Source organism: Mirounga leonina, unplaced genomic scaffold, assembly GCF_011800145.1.
Source record: "Mirounga leonina isolate KUSES-001 unplaced genomic scaffold, KU_Mleo_1.0 Mir_101479, whole genome shotgun sequence".
NCBI lineage: Eukaryota > Metazoa > Chordata > Mammalia > Carnivora > Phocidae > Mirounga > Mirounga leonina.
Window position 1 is genome coordinate 66904 of NW_023270134.1, and position 18979 is coordinate 85882.

The window sequence follows — 18979 nt, forward strand, 5'->3', positions numbered from 1 at the left end:
ACAGGGGAAAAAAAGAAAGGCATGATCGGAACAAGCAGTTTTATACCAAAGCGGTTCAGACCTTATATCACTGCACAGTCTTGATGGGTGACAGGTGTCGCTAGCCAACATGGCTGCACAGCTTGCTAGGTCACAGGTGCCTACACACTCATGAAGGAAATGATAAGAATGGTTTTAAATTAAAGAGCACTTGTCCTCTTTTCAGATGTAGCTGCTTCTCATGACTAGCCGGTTGCTGCCAGATCTTCTGATTTGGTTTTTAAGAGAAACCAAATTATAAGTGGATAATTTTTTTTTTTTTCTTTTCAAACACTTACAGGCTAAACAAAACTTGTCTGCAGTATGGTTGTGGGTGTGCTACCTCTGCTGATAGAGCTTTTTCTCTCTTCCCTTGGTCAGAAATGCCTCACAAAGAAGTAACCTCTTAATCCCTTTAGTCTTTCTTAGGACAACGAAAAGTTTAGCTCCCCTCCCGTTTTTACCATGAACACATAAGCTCAGGATTACTTCTTCAGATGCACAGCACATAAACGTGCAGGTACTTGTCCTCCCTCTCTTAGCAACCAAGAGAAGATCATCAAATAAAGAAAAACACCTGAACTCGGAAAATTCTTTAAACTGGGCAAAATGTGAGCCTCCATATAAAAGATTTTCAAGCAGTACTGCATGAATCGTTGCACAAATGTTGGTCATATTTGAAGGCAATATGTTTAAAATTTCTTCACAGCATGTTAACAGCCTGGAACTTAAATTCATAACTACATTTTCTTGCCTTATTTAAATATTAAGAAAGAACACACAAACCCACAGTTTGGAAAACCAGTACTGCCAGTTCTCTGTTTTATGTTTGAAGTAACTCGTGGACGCTCTCTTAGGGCTGTCCAGTCTGCTACTGCTGTGTATTACAGCTTTACATCCAACTACAGGTTGTATTAGACGTGCCCTGCCTGGGGAGCATCAAATTATGGGAAGCCACTCCTTTGATTGGGAAATGAAATAATCAAATTCAAAATGAAGTCTAATTGACAGAGAGTAAGCACGCCTAAGGCAGCCAGATGATAGGATTCAAGAATGTGTGAAGCATAAAGCCATGTAGCATCAGTGTAGTCGGCTGAGAAGTGTGCTATTTGACGGGACCAGCTGGTGGACCATTAAGAAAAGATTGCTTAGCTTACATCATTCCCACCAAATCACAGATAAGGTCTTCAAGAGCCTGGGGGTAAAATCCAAGGATGATGGGACATGTAATAGGAGTTGTTAAGCCTTGGGTTTTGTGCCCATTTTGTAGTGCCATTTAGAGTATCATCTTATTAGGAAAAAAAAAAATATGTTACTACAAAGGCAGATTAAATATAAGCATGGAAGTAATCCTTACTTTAAAAGGGCCACTGTGGTAGGTAGACAAAAAAAAAAAAAAATAATCTATATTTGAGTGGTTTTTGCTCTTCTGTGGGTTTAACCAAGTTTTCTTAAAAGTAAATTGATCTTAAAGAGGGACTTAAAGAATAGAAATGGGGATAGCATGCCAGATGGGTTAGTGGGAAGTTTTTCAAAGTATGTGAGAATGGTATAACAGAATCAGAGATGAAAGTGGGAAAAGATAAAAAAGAAAGAAAACTATTGAATAGGAACAGCTTAACTTTTTAAAATACCACTGTTCATATAGAAATATACTGCCTATATAAATTTCTAAATGGCCTCTATCCAGAAGAAACTAGTTCTTTAATAAAAGCAATTATGGTTGCCAATTAAAGTCTTAGTTCTCTAATAATAATGACCTCATCACAAAAAAAATTTACAAGGACATTTTTGAAGTATGTTTTAAAGAAGTTTTCCTAATAGTTAGGATGTCAATTACATTGGCCTTCACCTTTATTAGTAAGGAAGTTGTAATGCGATTTTTGTTGACCTGGTTTGGAAACTCCTTATAACTCAGCTCCTCAAAAATATCAACTCATTTAATTACATTTAGATTCATTCCCTTTCAAAAGCTGCTGAGGAAACAAATTAGTGCTCAGAGCTGTTTATACTTGTAAGTGCAATTAAAATTGCAGTCAGTAGGGAAACTCACTGGGATCTCTGATAATAGCAATGGTTGTTTCTCTTATAATAATTCAAACTGATGAAGTGGAAGAAAACAAAATTGCTTCAAGAGTTTATAAAATGGCACGTATATTGCGGATACAAATTAACAACTCAACATTCTTTGCCAGACTAAAAAGTAATTTGTTCAGATATGTGAACTAGTCAGTGTATTATCCTTTTTGAATTTTTTGTTTCCTCTGCTACTGCGCGGGATATTTTAAACCACGTTTATAAAACAAACATTTTCAAATTGAACCTTAAAACTCAGTGAAGTTTCAAATTGTTAGCTTAAAGAAATTAAAGGTATTAATGAGCTACAGTTTGCGTAAAGCAGCCTTCTTACATATTCACTGCATGTAAATTCTATTAAAATTATACAACTGAGGAGAAGTTCATGATTTTGCCTGGCAGATTGAATGATGCCACAAGATTGCCATCTCTATATCCGTGCCACTCATGAGTTCTTCAGACTAATGGCCCATTAAACTAAATGCAGGAGTAACTTCACTGGAAGATGGCTTTCTTTCATTAACCTCTGAGTACCCTGGCAAAACTGCACAGCCTGGCTCCCTTGCCTAGGATGGGCAAAAGTTCATTGTAGTAGACCTTGAATGATAATTGGTAATAAGTTTTGTTAGGGTTTTTTTTTTTTATATATATATATAATTTAAGTTTTTCCTTTATTCGTTTAACAAGTTTTTCTTGAGTACTCACCATGTGCCAGGCATGATGCCGAGGATGCATGTAAAACAGATAACGGTCCCCTTCTCACAGAACTTACGGTTGGAGATAAAGACCAGTGAAGAGGCACCTGTGAAGTCTGGTCTGATCAACTAACCCCGGTATATTGGTTAAAAGAAGCTTCTCAGAGTAAGAACTAGATAGGAGATGGGAGTGACCCGACAGTGTTGGGGGGGGCGGTGATCGAAGGGTGAAGCAGGATTTGGGATACTGTACTGCTAGATTTTATGGCAGAAAAAAATTTTTAAAATGGACAGCAAAACATTTGGGATGGGTAAGGTGAGGAGCTGTCAAGGAGGACCCCTAGGTTTCTTCCTTGAGCACCTGGTGGTGCCAGACTCAGGAGGAGAAGCGGGTTTGGGGTTTGGGTACTGAGAGTGGAGGAAGAGGCATTTCGCTGAGGCAGGGTTTGTTTGAAGAGCCACTTTTTTTCATGTCTTTTATAGGTGACTTTTTCTCCTCTGAGTGTCTCAAAGAATCTGACATTTATGTTACATTTATGTATTTGCACAGCAAATTGAATATTGTAGTTCTCTGGTGTGCTGTTTATCTCAAAAGATTATCTATATGCATGTAATCATGTTCTTATCTGGGTTCCTAGCATTCATTGGGGGATTTAAGTAAAAATTAAAAGAAAAATTATTTTTGAAGAAAGAAAAGTTATATTTCACAAATTACTATGAAGGAACATTGGATAAGAAAAATCTTTAACTTCAAAAAGCCCACATTATTCTTCAAATAGACATCTATTGACCTGCTGTTGGAGCTCTGGGTATATCACAAAATTCATCGTTTTGTATAATTTTTTTTTATCAATACAGTTTTTGAAGTTTCTAAATAAATACCAAAAGCCCACAAAATTAACAGCAAAAAAGTAATTTCTCTAGCATAATTTAGAACCCTTTTTTATATTCCAAAGAACTTCCTTTCATATAGACGGAGGAGAAACTTAAAATTTACTATGTTTATTAGATTCAACTAAATCATTGCTCCATGGATTAGAGCTGTGGCAGTGGGCTAACGAGACCGTTGACTGTTTCAGGGATTGGCTGTGGCCATATGTTGGCAATGAGACTGAAGGGAGGCTGCGGAATAAGGCAGCTCTTTAACAGATCTTCCAGTTAGTAAAATAAGCAAATTCAAGTTCTCTCTGCCTACCTGTTTATCCAGAGCAGTAGTATTAGAATCAGACAGCAGATTGGAGCTATTTCTTTGGTCTGTAATTTGTACTAGCTACTTTTTATCTTACCTCTGGTCTAAAACATATATAATAAAACTTTAATGTTTTTATTCTAATAAGCAAGATTTGTAAACTTCCTTTTGTGTTAATTTACGCACACTATGTCATCGAGTAGAGCTTTGAGAGTTTGCACTTCAAGTACCTTAATTTTGCTCAGAATTTGACCTACAATAACTGGTAAAAAAAACATACACACACACACAAAACTGCAGTACAAATAGCAAAGGCATAAATAGAATGTGTATGAAAGTCAGTTTAAGTTCAGTTTTAGTGCTCAGTGGAAGACATAAGGCTGAGATATTTTGAGTTTACCTCAGGAGAGCAGCTGTTCCCATATGCTTATTACATTATCACTGCTCAGGAGGTGTACTCACATAGCTTACTTAGGAAGGAACCGATAGCCCATTTAGCACTGGTTTTGGCAAACTCAGCAGGTCCCACCGTTGGCTGATATTACATCGTTTTAGAACAAATTAATACAAGCACTTTTATACCTGATTTAATACCATTAAAGTGCAAATACTTCATTATCTTACTATTAGGCCCAGATTTGGAGTTTGGTTAATAAAATTGTTACAGCTTCAATTTTTAAAACAAAGGATGAATGCAGAATATAATTTTTTCTGAGGAGTCAGCTAATTTTTTTTTAACCTAGCACCTGAGTGGCTCTCCACTTACCCTGTTTTCAAAGCTAAGCAGATTTACACTGGTTAATTCTGGCAGGCATTAATTTTCAGCTCCCCATCCCTTATTGACCTTCAGTATAAAAGCACTGCTGTTTGACTTTAATAATACAGCTTGAATTTATCAAAATGTATGAATGTATTCTGTATTAAGAAATGTATTGTGTTTTTGAAAATGTTCTATAATCTGTATTTTAAAAAAAACAATTGAAATGACATACTTAAGCTTGCTTAAAACTTGGGAGGTAGAGGGGCGCCTGGGTGACTCAGTCATTTGGGCATCCGACTCTTGATTTTGGCTCAGGTCATGATCTCAGGGTCATGAGATCGAGCCCTGTGTTGGGCTCTGCGCACAGCGTAGAGTCTGCCTGTCCCTCTCCCACTGCCCCTCTCCACGCTCACGTACTCTCTAAAATAAATAAAATAAATCTTAAAAAAAAAAAAAAAAGTTGGGAGATAGAAAAGTGAAATAAGAATATTTCCGCTACTTGTGGTATGTAATAAACATTTGTGAGTTAAAGAATTATACTGGTTATTGTATCTTAGCGGATTGAATTTACTGCTGTATGAAAAATAATTGTGTGTAATGTGTTTCTTCTAGAAGATAAAATTATCTCGATAAAGTTTTAGTAAGCTAAAACAGAAATGTGAAAACATGTTAGATGCTTTCATTTTCTTAATAAAATAAATCTAACCAGTTCATTGACTTTTTGAGGCTATTATTAATGTGTATTTTTCTGGTTCTGGTGTATCTTTCCCCAGTGAAACATAACTAATAATTTAAGAACATGATTGACTACGTATTTATTAGGAAAAAAAAATTGTCAAGCATTTCTCTTATTGAGCCTTATAACAGAAATTTTTGCAAGTGTGTACTTCAGGAGGATTAGTGAAGAAAGCACTATACTGTAAAGGCCAACATTTTGTAAATGTAAATTGCTGGTTTGGTAGTACTTTTTTAAAATTGTATGCAATAACAGGCCTCTGGACCAACGTCCTTGGAAAGGCCTTTATTATTTATAAGAACTTAGTTTTACTGAGTATGTAGTTCAATTAAAGCAGAAATTATTAGACTATATTTTATATTATTAACACCAATATTCTTTAGCATTTTTCCTCTAATTTACAAACCACCACAGACAGACATCCGCATTTTACTAAGATTTTTGTATACTCTTACTGCAACTTTTAAAAAAAACAAACTGTTTAAGTCTTCTGTTTCTTTTTTTTTTCCTATAGGAGTACCAAAATCGAATCTCTTGCACACCAAATCATTAAGGGGCCATAAAGACTGCTTTGAAAAATACCATTTGATTGCAAACCAGGATTGTCCTCGATCAAAACTTTCAAAAAGTACTTATGAAGAAGTTAAAACCATTTTGAGTAAGAAGATAAACTGGATTGTACAGTATGCACAAAATAAGGATCTGGATTCTGATTCCGAATGTTCTAAAAATCCCCAGCATCACTTGTTAAATTTCAGGCATAAGCCAGATAAAAAGTTACTCCCACAGTTTGACTCCCAGGTACCAAAGTATTCTGCAAAGTGGATAGATGGAAGTACAGGCGGTCTCTCGAACTGTTCACAAAGAATATTGGAGCAGAGGCGAAATACAGACTTTGGGCTTGCTATGTTGCAAGATTCAGGTGCCACTTTATGCCACAATAGTGTATTGTGGCCTCATAGTCACAACCAGCCACAGAAAAAAGAAGAGATAATCTCTAATCCAGAGGCTAATGTCCAGGTCCAGCATCCACGTTACAGCAGAGAGGAATGTAAGTAAAATGGGGAGAAAGGTAAAGATTGCAGTTTTGTTGGCTTTGGTTTTTTTACATTTTTTATATATGTGATATGTCAAGAATTTGGCTGTAGAATTATAGATTTTTATAGCATATTTAAACGACCGGATCACCCTAGCAAAAATGAGGTGTCTTGGGTCCCCTGGGTGGCACAGTTGGTTAAGCATCTGACTCTTGATTTCAGCTCAGGTCATGATCTCAGGGTGTGAGATGGAACCCTGTGTCAGGCCCATGTTGGGCATGGAGCCTGCTTTAGAGTCTGTCTCTCCACCCCGCCCCCCCCCAAAAAAGATTCTCTCCCTCTGCCCTTTCCCCTCCTCCCCCCCAAAAAATCTTCCATCAGTTCTCTGAAATACTCCTCATTATGTCATAAAGCATTCGAATTCTACAGTCCATCATATCTTTTGCCATTTTAAATTTATTAAACTAATGGAATTGACAAACAGAAGGAAGTTCAGAGTTCATATAGTTTAGAAGTATGTCTTCAAGCATTGGCTAACACACACTGTCCCATTCCTCATCCCTACAACACTGATTGGGGGTGGCATTTCAAAAGCCAAAATCTGACATTTCACTAAAGGACAGAGGTAATGTGTGCACTTATTTTAAAGTTGGAAAAAGTGAGCCTTTCAGTTTGCATTTATTTCTGCAAAAACTCACAGAAGCTGAGATAATTTTAATTGACTCTAAGTCAAGTGATTTTAGAGCTCGAAGGGACTATAGGTGTATTTTTATACAACTTCTTGATTCTACATATGAATTATCTAAGGTTACATAACAAGGTAGACAAATCAGTTTTTCAGATTATTTCCACAGTACTTTTGTGTCTTTCCCACTGTGCATCATGAACTATGTAGTGCTTAAGTATAATCAACTTAATGAGTAGTGACTTCTAGCACTTTTTAAAAACTGAAACAAAGGGAAACAAGAGAATCCAATGGACGTAATACTAAGTATTCTCTGGCAAAACTTTTGATTCAGGTGGAGGTGTACTGGGAGGTGTACTGGTGTAAAATGTTTCTTACTGTGGGTTGCGGTTAGGATTTGAAAATGTCCTCTACCCTGCAGGAGTTAATGAATGAGTCCTAGAATATTGGTGAATACTATATTGACAGATAAGTGCCAGTGTTTTTTTAAAAATAGAATATTGGGGGCGCCTGGGTGACTCAGTCGTTGAGCGTCTGCCTTCGGCTCAGGTCATGATCCCAGGGTCCTGGGATCGAGCCCCGTATCGGGCTCCCTGCTCCGCGGGGAGCCTGTTTCTCCCTCTCCCACTCCCCCTGCTTGTGTTCCTTCTCTCGCTGTGTCTCTGTCAAATAAATAAATAAAATCTTTAAAAAAATAATTAGGGGCGCCTGGGTGGCTCAGTCATTAAGCGTCTGCCTTCGGCTCAGGTCATGATCCCAGGGTCCTGGGATTGAGTCCCACATCGAGCCCTGCAATCAGGCTCCCTGCTCAGCGGGAAGCCTGCTTCTCCCTCTCGCACTCCCCCTGCTTGTGTTCCCTCTCTCGCTGTGTCTCTCTCTGTCAAATAAATAAATAAAATCTTTAAAAAAAAATAAAAATAGAATATTGTTTTAGTGATGTAGATGGTTTATTTTCCCATGTTATTGTGGTAATAATTAACATATTTTCATGTTTCAGTGAATTCGATGACTCTTGGTGAGATAAAGCAACTGAAAGCAGAGCTCCGACAGGAAATACAGGGTAAAGAATCAGTGTCAATGTTTTATGCATGTGAAAATGTTGATACAGAAAATCCCCTGTGACAGGACACTGTTAGCTTTATCTGCATTTAAGTTTGGAAATGGGATTAGAACCTATTGGAGTTTCCAGTGCAAAAAGAATAAGAAAACAACGTCTTTATGAAATCAAGAGGAAATAAGTTTTTCTTGTTGCAGTAAAAATGGAGAGCTCTACCTCTGAGCTGAACCTCTACCTCATCCTAACAGTTTATTATGCCAGGCACCTGGGCATGCACTCCCTGACAGTTCCACAAGGTTGTATTAGCCCTGTTTTGTGGAGTTTTTTAAATTATAAACACTTTCAAACACAAAAGTAGTGAGAATAGTATAGTGAACCCCTTGACCCATCTTCACCAGCTTCAACTTATTATCAAAAGCATAGCTAATTTTCTCTCATCTCTACTTGCACCCATTCCTTTCACCTCACCCCCACCCCCAGCTGGATTATTCTGAAACAGATTCCAGACAACATATTGTTTGTCCACAAATACTTCAGGGTTTTCTCTAAAACATAACTTTTTTTTAAGGTAATCACAACCTCATTATCACACCTTAAAAAAAAGAAAAACAGCTCGTAATTCTTCTGACATCATCAAATAGTAGCTAACACTAACAACAGTTAATGCTCAAATTCCCCAATTGTTTCCTTTTTTTTTTTTAAAGTACTTGATTCCCATTTAGGTGAGGAAACACTTCAGAGACATTAAGGTGCTTTCGGAGATCACGCATTCAGTTAATAACAGATTAAGGATTACATAACCCCTTCCTTAATTCCACAGCCAGTGTAACAATAATAATAGTAATAGCAGCTTCTATTTATCAAGTGCTTATTCTGTGGAAAGTACTTTACAGGTATGATCTCATTTACTCCTCACCGTAGGCCTGTGAGGTGCTTACTGTCAATATTGAGGTTATACATAAGAGGAAATTAAAATGTAGTTTAAGTTACTTGCCTGAGATTGATAAAAGCGTAGGAACAAGAATTCAGAAATGAAGGTAGTCTGATTCCAAAGCCTCTTAGAGGGGTTTCCAGACCTAGATATTAATGGGCACTTCCTGTCCATAAGCCATTGTAGATACTGATTGAACCCATTTATGTATTCAACTACCTTTTAAATCTTTACAGAAGTTTTTGAAGAGTTAACACACCAAGTGCAAGAAAAAGATTCTTTGGCCTCAGAGCTCCACGTCCGCCACGTTGCCATCGAACAGCTTCTCAAGAACTATTCCAAGTTACCATGTCTGCAAGTGGGGCGAACAGGAACGAAGTCACACCTACCCATAAACAATTAAACTAAACTTACACTTACGTCCTTTGCCCTCATGCCCCTACCATTTATTGGTCTGCCAGACATGCCAGCTTTGAAGGAGTTGAAGAAAGTTGTGGTCCATTTTTTTATGGTCATTAAATTTGCAAAGCTGAAGGCAGTATCTAACATCTTCATCAAATAAAGCAGATCGTTACGCTCTAGTCTTCTAGGATTAATCATTTTGGTTCATTTTGGGAATCTTTCTTCCCATAATTACTAAATGGCCCTCCCTAACTTACCACATGTGACTACTGTTACAGTGTGATTTTATTAAACATTTTAATGTAATTCACCTGTCAAAACAGTAGAAAATTTAAAACTCCTTAGATTAGTCTGAACTACTAAAGATAATTTTAAGAGGGAAATGGAATTCATAATACACCTCTTATTTATTATGAGCAATATTTTAATATGAAAATTTTATATATAAAAATGCTATTTTAGGTACCTTTCCATTCTCTTTATAAATGTGTATTTGAATGCCTCTGTATATTATATTTACACTTTCCTGTGTGAATATGTTCATCCATATTTCAGATCCTTGCATTTTATTCTCTTAATATGTTCTTTTTACTATTATCTTGTTTTCCAAAGATAAATGTATTTTGGAGTAGATCTCTATCTAGTTGAATTGTTTTGACTTCTAATAACTCTTATGTGAAAGAGGAATTAATAACTTTTTAAAGCAAGTATCCAAGGAAAAAAAAGTACATTATTTTTTTCTAACAAAAGCAGTTCTGAGTTCAGAAAGAAAATGCTAATCTAGTTTTCATATGTCACCTTGTCTCCATAGAAGTAAAAGCCTCTTCTACTTCATTATTATTTTCATTCTAATGACTTCGATGTGTTAGAATTTGGACAGAGTAAGTCAAGCCTCACTTCCAAGTCAAACGTAATATCTGTCAAATTGAATGTGCTGCAGAATTGTTGTCCGATCTTTGAAAAAAGCTTCAAATTCTTCTGTTTGCCGCTTCAGATACAGGTTCAAGAATCCTTAAACTGTCCAAATTCTCTGAGCAGCATCACTGAAATTTGTACCCAAAGAAGGCATTGTGAGGTATTTTTCTAAACTTCAGAATTTAAAGGAGGAAAGAGAAGACTGCTTGACACAGAAAAGTAAGACTCTAGTTCAAAAAAATAAGCCCATTTCTAAAGGATATTCTTGGAAGTTGCCTGTGATGTTGCCAAAGAATTTTGAACTAGTAGGTCATCTCGAACAGCTAGATACGTTTTTTAACAGTGTACTACATAGTAAAATCTATAACCAGTGCAGAATTAAAATGGGCTCTAAATTCTGTTTTTAGTTGGTACTTAGAATGTATTTATGAGGTAAGATCCTTTGCTTGAAAGAATCTGCAGAAAAGCCCATTAGCTTGGCAGCTTCGTGCATAAAAATATGAATGACTTCTGTCTTAAATCTGGCAGCCTGCCCCCGCGTGGGTCAGATTTGAGTCTTGAACACAGGAACAGTATTTGACTAAGCAAAGAAATGCCTCTATCTAGTAGAAAACAACTTTTTGTAATGCTAAGATGTGTTAAATTTGCCTGAGAGTATTAATTGATAACCGCAGTTGATTTAAGTATGACATAACTGGTTTTGGAGCTTTTGAAAAATGTTTTCAATTTCTGTCGATTTTTTGAGTCATCCAAAATGAATTTAAAATCCAGGGAGTGGGGATGCATTGCCTTAGTTTTGATAAGCTTTAAACTGAATGTGTGCAATATCAAAATCTTTATAAATTTACTTTATAAGTTGAATAAAGACATTTCCTGATGATGCCAGTAAATATCTTAGTAAGTGCTTAGTTGTTAGGTCACATTTTTTATTTTGACTTTGCTCTTTTTTGGCATAATTCATCAAGAATGTTACTAGCCAGTGTGTTTGCACACGTTTGTGCTTCTATTTAGATCACTTAGGGACAGTCATAAAAGTTTGGGATGTGTTGCATTTGATATCAGTAGTAGCATATTTCCAGAGTATGAGCCATATGGTGCAGTCCTAAATGCAACAGCGTTAATCCAAAGAAAAGTGTTTGCTTTGTTTCTGGTAAATATGTAGCTTTACTAATTGAGTTTGGAACAATTGGGTGGGATGGTGCGTGTACTAAGGTCTTATAATTCTGGATTCTGATTTATTCCGTTTAGATATTTCTGCCTAAGCTCTTGAAAGGTGCTGTAAAAAAAAATATCTGTGGTGCTGGTACTCACATTAGTACTTTATTTGGATGAATATTGTAGTAAAAGAATTTTTTCTTGAAGGATTTTGTACAGCAGTTTATCCAACTATTTGGTAAACTGATTCCTATGTTAGTTTTCTTGATTGAATATGCAATTATTTTATACGCTAAAATAAGAATAAGGGACAGAATGAAGTTCCATCTTGAGAGAAGATGAAATACTACAAATATTGGTTACCATACTTGGCTATTCTTCTGTATAGTTGTTAGTACTTTTTGAGGAAGTTTAGAAGAAAATCTCATACATGCCATCAGTTTCAGAAACAGCAAAAGGGAGAAGACTGCCTATCAGCTGTTACTAACATTTTCAGAGCTTATATGATTAAGGGGAGTGAAATAAGACTAATGTTTTTTCATGTTAGATTTCATAATTAGACAAACTGAGTTTAAAAAAATTAATTTGAAGTCAAAAGCAATTTTGATCACACGAGACTATTCACTTTCAAGATTAAAGTTTTCAAATTTGTTCAGACTTTTAATTAAGCTAAAAATCTATTCTAATTTGAGATTGTCTTCCTTTGATCATAGCATTTAATATCCAAATTAGTCTTTTTTTTTTTTCTTTAAGGAAAAAAATAAGGCATGCACTTAGGACCCAGTAACAGGTGATGCAGAGAGCAGAATAGTGGCGTTTTGTTCCATCATGTAGTTCCTTAGATATTGGAGCAAAGAAATGTTCTTAGTTCTCCAAATTTTATGCTCATTTCACCACAAAGTGCCCATTTTTGTATACACTTGAGAATTATTTTTAAAATAAATTCATGTTGGAAAGTGATTTCAAAAATATAGTCAAAATATATTCTATTTTGTTGGGATCTCGACAGGCATCTTGAAATTTCTTGGGTTTTTCATCTGATCACATTCTTTACCACTGAAAATGGTTTTAAAGTACTTGTTTTGTTGATACATATTTTTACCTTGGTGTTTACACTGTTGAAGCTTGTCAGTTTTTGCTGGGTTTTTTTAAATTAATTTTTGAAGATCTATTTGTGTGTGTTGATGTTTACCAGTTTTGGTTTTATTTTGGTTTGTTTTGTTTTAGAAGAAATCTGCTTGTGTTATTAAATATTGTAAAAATGCAATTCAAAATGTATATGCTCTAAACTTAAGAACTTTTAAAGAAATTATTTGTGTAGCTTAGAAGGAGGTTCAGTTGGTGACCTTAAAATTAGGTTGTGACATGAAAATTTTCAAATGGTACAATGTAAAGTTCTTATAGTGTTTTTTTCTGATTTACTGAGATATTGCTTATGCTAAAGTAAGATATCTTGAGTATTTTTAAGTACTTAATGAAAAGTTTACTACTCTACGAACTTTTTAAAGATCTTTTGTTCAGATGCAGCTGTAAAGCAAGGGCAATTGATTTTCATTTCAGTGTTTAATTGTATTTTTAACTTTGGGTTGGTGGAAATAATTACTTGAGGAAATTTGTGGTGAGAATCAAAAGATAAAACCTTCAACAGGTTATTCTTGCCACATTAAGTTTTGTGGTGGTGGGGTGGGAAAGAGTTTATTTAGCAGAATAATAAGGTACTAGGGCTCTGGCACAAGCAAAGGCATCTTGGAGGAGGGTTCTCATACTGTGGAATAACGAGGTTTTGTCCTACACGTCAGTGTCTGCATTCACTTCATCCCTTCCTAATTGCTCTTGATATAATTTAATCTAACTCCTTTAGCAATTTGGTCACCTTGGTATGAACCAATCATAACAAGTCCCTAGCACTAAGATTTTTTTAGCACCTAGTTTGTAATGTATACATTCTCTATTCTTTTTAGTTTAAAAAGAGTCCAAATTACTAATGCATACTGAATTAGTACACAATTTTAAGCTTACCAAAGTAGAACCAAAAAATCATGAAGATGAATATTGAGCCCTCGCCCCCCAAAAAAGTGTTCGTTGAACATCCCTCAACTGCACACCCCTCCAAAGGAATTTTAGTAAATGTGTTTTTCTTGAAACATGTAGAATATTTATTTCCATTCTGCTGTCTCCAAAAGAGTTTAGAAAGTGTTCCATTGTGATTTCTGTTAAATGCCATCATCTCTACTTTTATGGTTTGTATGTGTGTGTTTACCTTGTTTTAAATCTGAGTAGCATATACTGTGGTCATTGAACTTGATCTCTCTTTGCTGTTAGAAATTTACTTTACAGAATTGTGCTAGGGTCTTTGGAAAAAGAAAATGAAACTGCAGTGGTGAAAAACAAGTTGGTTTTAAAAGAGTTTTAGACATTGGCAATTTTTTCTTTTAAAACTGCAATAATTTATATATTTGTATTCTGCCTTGGAACTGTAACTATGATGCTTGTCTACTATTTTTAATTTTACAACAATAAAATAAATATTTTGTTAGATCTGTTAGCTTCAGTGTATATTTTTAAATGTACTTTTTTTTTTTTTTTTTTGACCTATAAGACGGGTCTGGTTTTGCAGGCTTAGGGAATCTATACTTAACCATCATTATCTAACAGTTTATCTTAATGTTTTGTGAAAGTCTCTCATTGATAGTTATTACCGCCTGTGTCCCAAGAGCCCAGAAACAGGAAATAAGATTCCTGTGGCTGACCAGATAACTGTGCAACTTTTTAAATTGGAGTGTACTTTCCATACAGTAAATACACAGATTTTAAGTGTGGTGTTTGAGTTTTAACAAATGTACATAACTGGCTAACCGTCAACCTTAGTGTCCCTTGCCAGTGTCTGCCCGACTCCCCATTTCCCTTCCACTGTTCTGATTTCTAGCCCTGTAACTTGCATTTGGCTGCTTCGGGACTTTACATAAATATTATCATAGAGGATATACTATAGTCACTTGCCTCTGGCTTTTTTCACTCTACTGGATGCTTTGAAATTCTTCCATAGTAACACAAAGATCACTAGTTTGTGCCCTCTTTTTTTTTTCTGACGTGTTCATTTATTGTAGGAATGTATTAGAACTTGTTATCCATTCATCTGTGATGGACATTTGAATTGTTTCCAGTTTGGGGCTAATATGAATAAAGCTGTTGCGAATATGTTTAAATTGGCTCTGAAAAGAAAATTAAAAATAGAAGTTAGGGACATCTGGGTGGCTCAGTTGGTTAAGCGTCTGCCTTCAGCTCAGGCCATGATCCCAAGTCCTGGATCGAGTCCCACATCGGGCTCCTTGCTCAGCAGGGAGCCTGCTTCTCTCTCTGCCACTCCCCCTGCTTGTGCTCTCGCTCTCTTTCTCTCTCTCCCTCTAAGTAAATAAAATCTTAAAAAAATACAATAGGTGAGGGCGCCTGGGTGGCTCAGTCGGTTAAGCGACTGCCTTCGGCTCAGGTCATGATCCTGGAGTCCCGGGATCGAGTCCCGCATCAGACTCCCTGCTCGGCAGGGAGTCTGCTTCTCCCTCTGACCCTCCTCCCTCTCATGCTCTCTGTCTCTCATTCTCTCTGTCTCAAATAAATAAATAAAATCTTTAAAAAAAAAAAATTAAAAAAAAAATACAATAGGTGAAAAAAATCAAAATACAGAACAGCATATATAGTATAGAGGGAAGGGGTTAGGCACCTGGTGGCTTAGTCGGTTAAAACATCCTACTCTTGGGCGCTTGGGTGGCTCAGTCGTTAAGCGTCTGCCTTCGGCTCAGGTCATGATCCCAGGGTCCTGGGATCGAGTCCCACATCAGGCTCCCTGCTCGACAGGAGGCCTGCTTCTCCCTCTCCCACTCCCCCTGCTTGTGTGCCTGCTCTCGCTGTCTCTCTCTCTCTCTGTCAAATAAATAAAAAATATTAAAAAAAAAAAAATCCTACTCTTGATTTCGGCTCAGGTCATGATTTCAGGGTCATGAGACTGAGCCCCGAGTCTGGCTGCACGCTGTGTGATGGGTGTGGAGTCTCCTTGAGATTCTCTCCCTCTGTCCCTCCCCCACCCCTGCTCATGCTCGCTCTCTCTCAAATAAATAAAATCTTAAAAAAAAAAAAAAAATTAGAGTATAGAGGGGAAATAAATATCTTTGTTATTGTTTGCATAATGAAACCCTGGAAGGTTACATAAGAAATAAATTTTAAAAAAAAATAGAAGTTAAATTATGTAAGGTCACTTGTGGTTAGCATCATGAATCCGACTATTTACATTACTATTTTTCCCCACAAATGATTTTTAAAGTAATGTATATGCTTTTGTGATAGCTTAAAACTAGGAAACAAGGACAGTTGTACAAAAGATAAGAGGCTGAATACAAAACAAGGGATGTTGGAGAACTGGAACATTTAATGGGTTGCTAAGAGAACAGTAATCATCCTTGAAGGTCTTTTGAATGTCTAACAGTCTAAGACCACTTTGTTTTCCAGAGGAGGCAATGAAGACCAAGAGAATCTGGTTTGGAGAAAGTACGAAAGAGCACCAGACCACAAATAACATTGTTCTCCTGTCTAGCTTTAACTACTTTGTGATGTTAAGGGAAATTGGTCACTTCACTTTTCTAAGCCTGAATTCACGGAGCCAGAGCAAAGAGTGGGTAAAATGCAAGCCTACTGCTCCTTTATCACCTTTGTTCCTGCCCAGTTCCCAAGCCTTCATGGGAATTTTCAAACTACTTATAAAATGATTTGTTCTCCCTCATTTTTAAATGTCATTATAGGGGGACACCTGGGTGGCTCAGCCGTTAAGCATCTGCCTTCGGCTCAGGTCATGATCCCGGGGTCCTGGGATCAAGCCCCGCGTCTGGCTCCCTGCTCCGCGGGAAGCCTGCTTCTCCCTTTCCCACTCCCCCCTGCTTGGGTTCCCTCTCTCACTGTGTCTCTCTCTGTCAAATAAATAAAATCTTTAAAATAAATAAATAAATGTCCTTATAGGGCCTGGAATTCTTTGCAGGTTATCTTAGAGCCTAGCAAGTAGGTGTACATGTGTAGGATAGAAAGGAGGGAGAGCAGCATGCAGAATAATGTCCTTTTTATATCACATATATTGGTATTCTGAGTTATTCATAAAAGGTTTTACTTCTGGGATCTGATCTAGATGGCATCTTAGATCACTACGATCTTAAATTACACAACTTGCAAGTTTGTATTAGTGGTTTTCTCTCTCTTTTTTTTTTTTTTTTGGTGCTCTGCATCTGAATTCCATTCCTGTGTTCAGAAGGCACAAACCACCTTTACCTCTAGAAGCAAACACTTAATCCCAACCTCTCTTGCATCTGAGACACCCTACCTTGATCGGCAAAACAGAATCGGGGTAGGGGAGGATCCATCTTGAGAGCATCAGTGTCCATCAATAGGAGAAACATCCAGTATCCAATACCGAGTAGGGGCAGCAGGTAAGCTCCTGGCACCTGGTATTGAGGAGCCATTGCTCTGTGTAAATCTGCCCATGAATCTTGTAGGTTTTGTTCCTGCTGGTTTCCAAGCTTTCTGGGTGCTCTCTGCCCATTGAATAAATTCCTTTTCAGCCTAAGTCAACTAGTTGCTTTCCCTGGTTTGTAACTGAGAATTCAGTTACTCCTCACTTCATCCACTGGGTCCATGTCCAATGCTCTCTTGCTCTGAGATCTTAACAAAATTGGTTCCTAAAAGTGAACTGCTGAGAGCCCTTAGGACCACATGGTCTGCCTTTTGGGTCAACTGAAAATGGGAAAATTCTGAAAAGAAAATAAACCTTTTGGTAATGTGGATGTCTGTTTTCCTGTTAAAACATGTTCATTGTTCAGACTTGGGGTGACATCAGAGAACCTCTCACTGTTCTCCACTAATTACTGAAAGTGCTCACAGTTTGTATCTAGCGGGATCTTGGAAGAGATGATCTTTGAGAAACAGTGAAGATCATAACTTTAGCTCAGGGCTTTTGTCCATGTGCTCCCTGTTAATACTAAATGACCTTCAGCCCAGTAAGCATGTGTTGAATGAATATGCGAATGAGACTTCAGAGGCAGCACTAGGATTGCATGTTCTCTAAGAGTAAATCAGTTGTTATCCAAAAAATGCCTAAGGCCTTCATCCAGTGATTGAATACATTTCTCCTGGTATCCCACTCTTCACAACACCTCCATGACCATTTCAGGCCTTTGATAACTCACACTTGTTCTGTCTCTGTTTCTTCTCCAAACCACTGGTTCTTCTGAATTTCATGAGATATAACATCATTTGGCCACACCTCCAGAGTTTCTGAATCAATAGGTCAGGGGTGGGACCTATAAACTTTTATCTAACAAATTCTCAGGTGATGCTGATGCTGCTGGTCTACATAGCACTTCACAAACCACTGCTCTAAACCATCCATTGCCCCAGAGTTTACTTCCCAAATGATGTGATAATATTACTTCCCTGCTCATACTTTTCTAGATGACCACTGTCCATAAAATGAAAATTAATTCTCAGACCTCAGTGTTAAAAGCCTTCACCATTTGGCTCCTATTTCCCATTAAAAAAATTTTTTTTTCATCAAATTGAGACTTGGTTAAGTGCCAGGAACTCTTACAAGACCTGGAGGCTTTGGGCCAAGGGATACAAAAGCCAACAAGACTTTCTTGGTCAACTGAAAAGGAGTCCACCCCATGGTTAAGTTGATAAGGGTTGAAAAATGTCCATTGGATTTAGCAACCAAAAATTCAATGAGAACAGTTTTAATGGACCTATAGGAGCAAAGGTAGATCAAAATGAATTGAAGTGTGAGTAAAGAGGGTAGTGGATCTGGGGTGTGATCTCTAAGAATTTTAACCATAAATGAAGTTGAAGTCTGGATGTGGACCCAAGGTTATGTTTTTAAGTCAAGAAGTACTTGATCATGCATAAATACTAAGGACAGATCTAGTGGAAAGACTACAGATGGAGAAGTAGTCATCATAAAAGGAGTAAAGTACTGAAGAGGCAGAACACAATAGCACATCTAGAATGGTTTGTCTTTGAAGAAGTTTAGGATCATCTCAGGCTTTCACATTGGAGAGAAGGCAAAACTGCAGATGAATGTGTTTAAGGGAGTAAGCTGAGAAAAGCCCCCACCTGGCTGATTCTATTTTTTTGAGAGAAAAGGAAAAGATGATGGGGTCAGAGGCTCAGAAGTGGTGAAGTGCTAAATAGATGCTTTCTGAGGAGTGAGAGAGAGGTCCTGGCTGCAAGAGACAGGCCTGCCAGACTGTTTAGAAGAAATAGAGATTGGGGTCCATGACTTGCCATTGATTG

The 18979-nt window shown here is 37.1% G+C and overlaps 1 protein-coding gene across 3 annotated transcripts in view; it reads left to right on the plus strand.

Annotated features, from left to right (window-relative positions):
- The window catches only part of CUNH21orf91 (chromosome unknown C21orf91 homolog), a 32648-nt gene extending 18454 nt beyond the window's left edge, over window positions 1–14194 (plus strand). For all 3 annotated transcript variants that reach the window (XM_035028118.1, XM_035028196.1, XM_035028281.1), the window contains 3 exons: window positions 5989–6525; window positions 8194–8256; window positions 9421–14194. In XM_035028118.1, coding sequence (XP_034884009.1) covers window positions 5989–6525; window positions 8194–8256; window positions 9421–9587 — 767 coding nt within the window. In that variant the 3' untranslated portion in view covers window positions 9588–14194. The remainder of the gene's footprint in view (window positions 1–5988; window positions 6526–8193; window positions 8257–9420) is intronic.
- Window positions 14195–18979: the final 4785 nt, after the last annotated feature.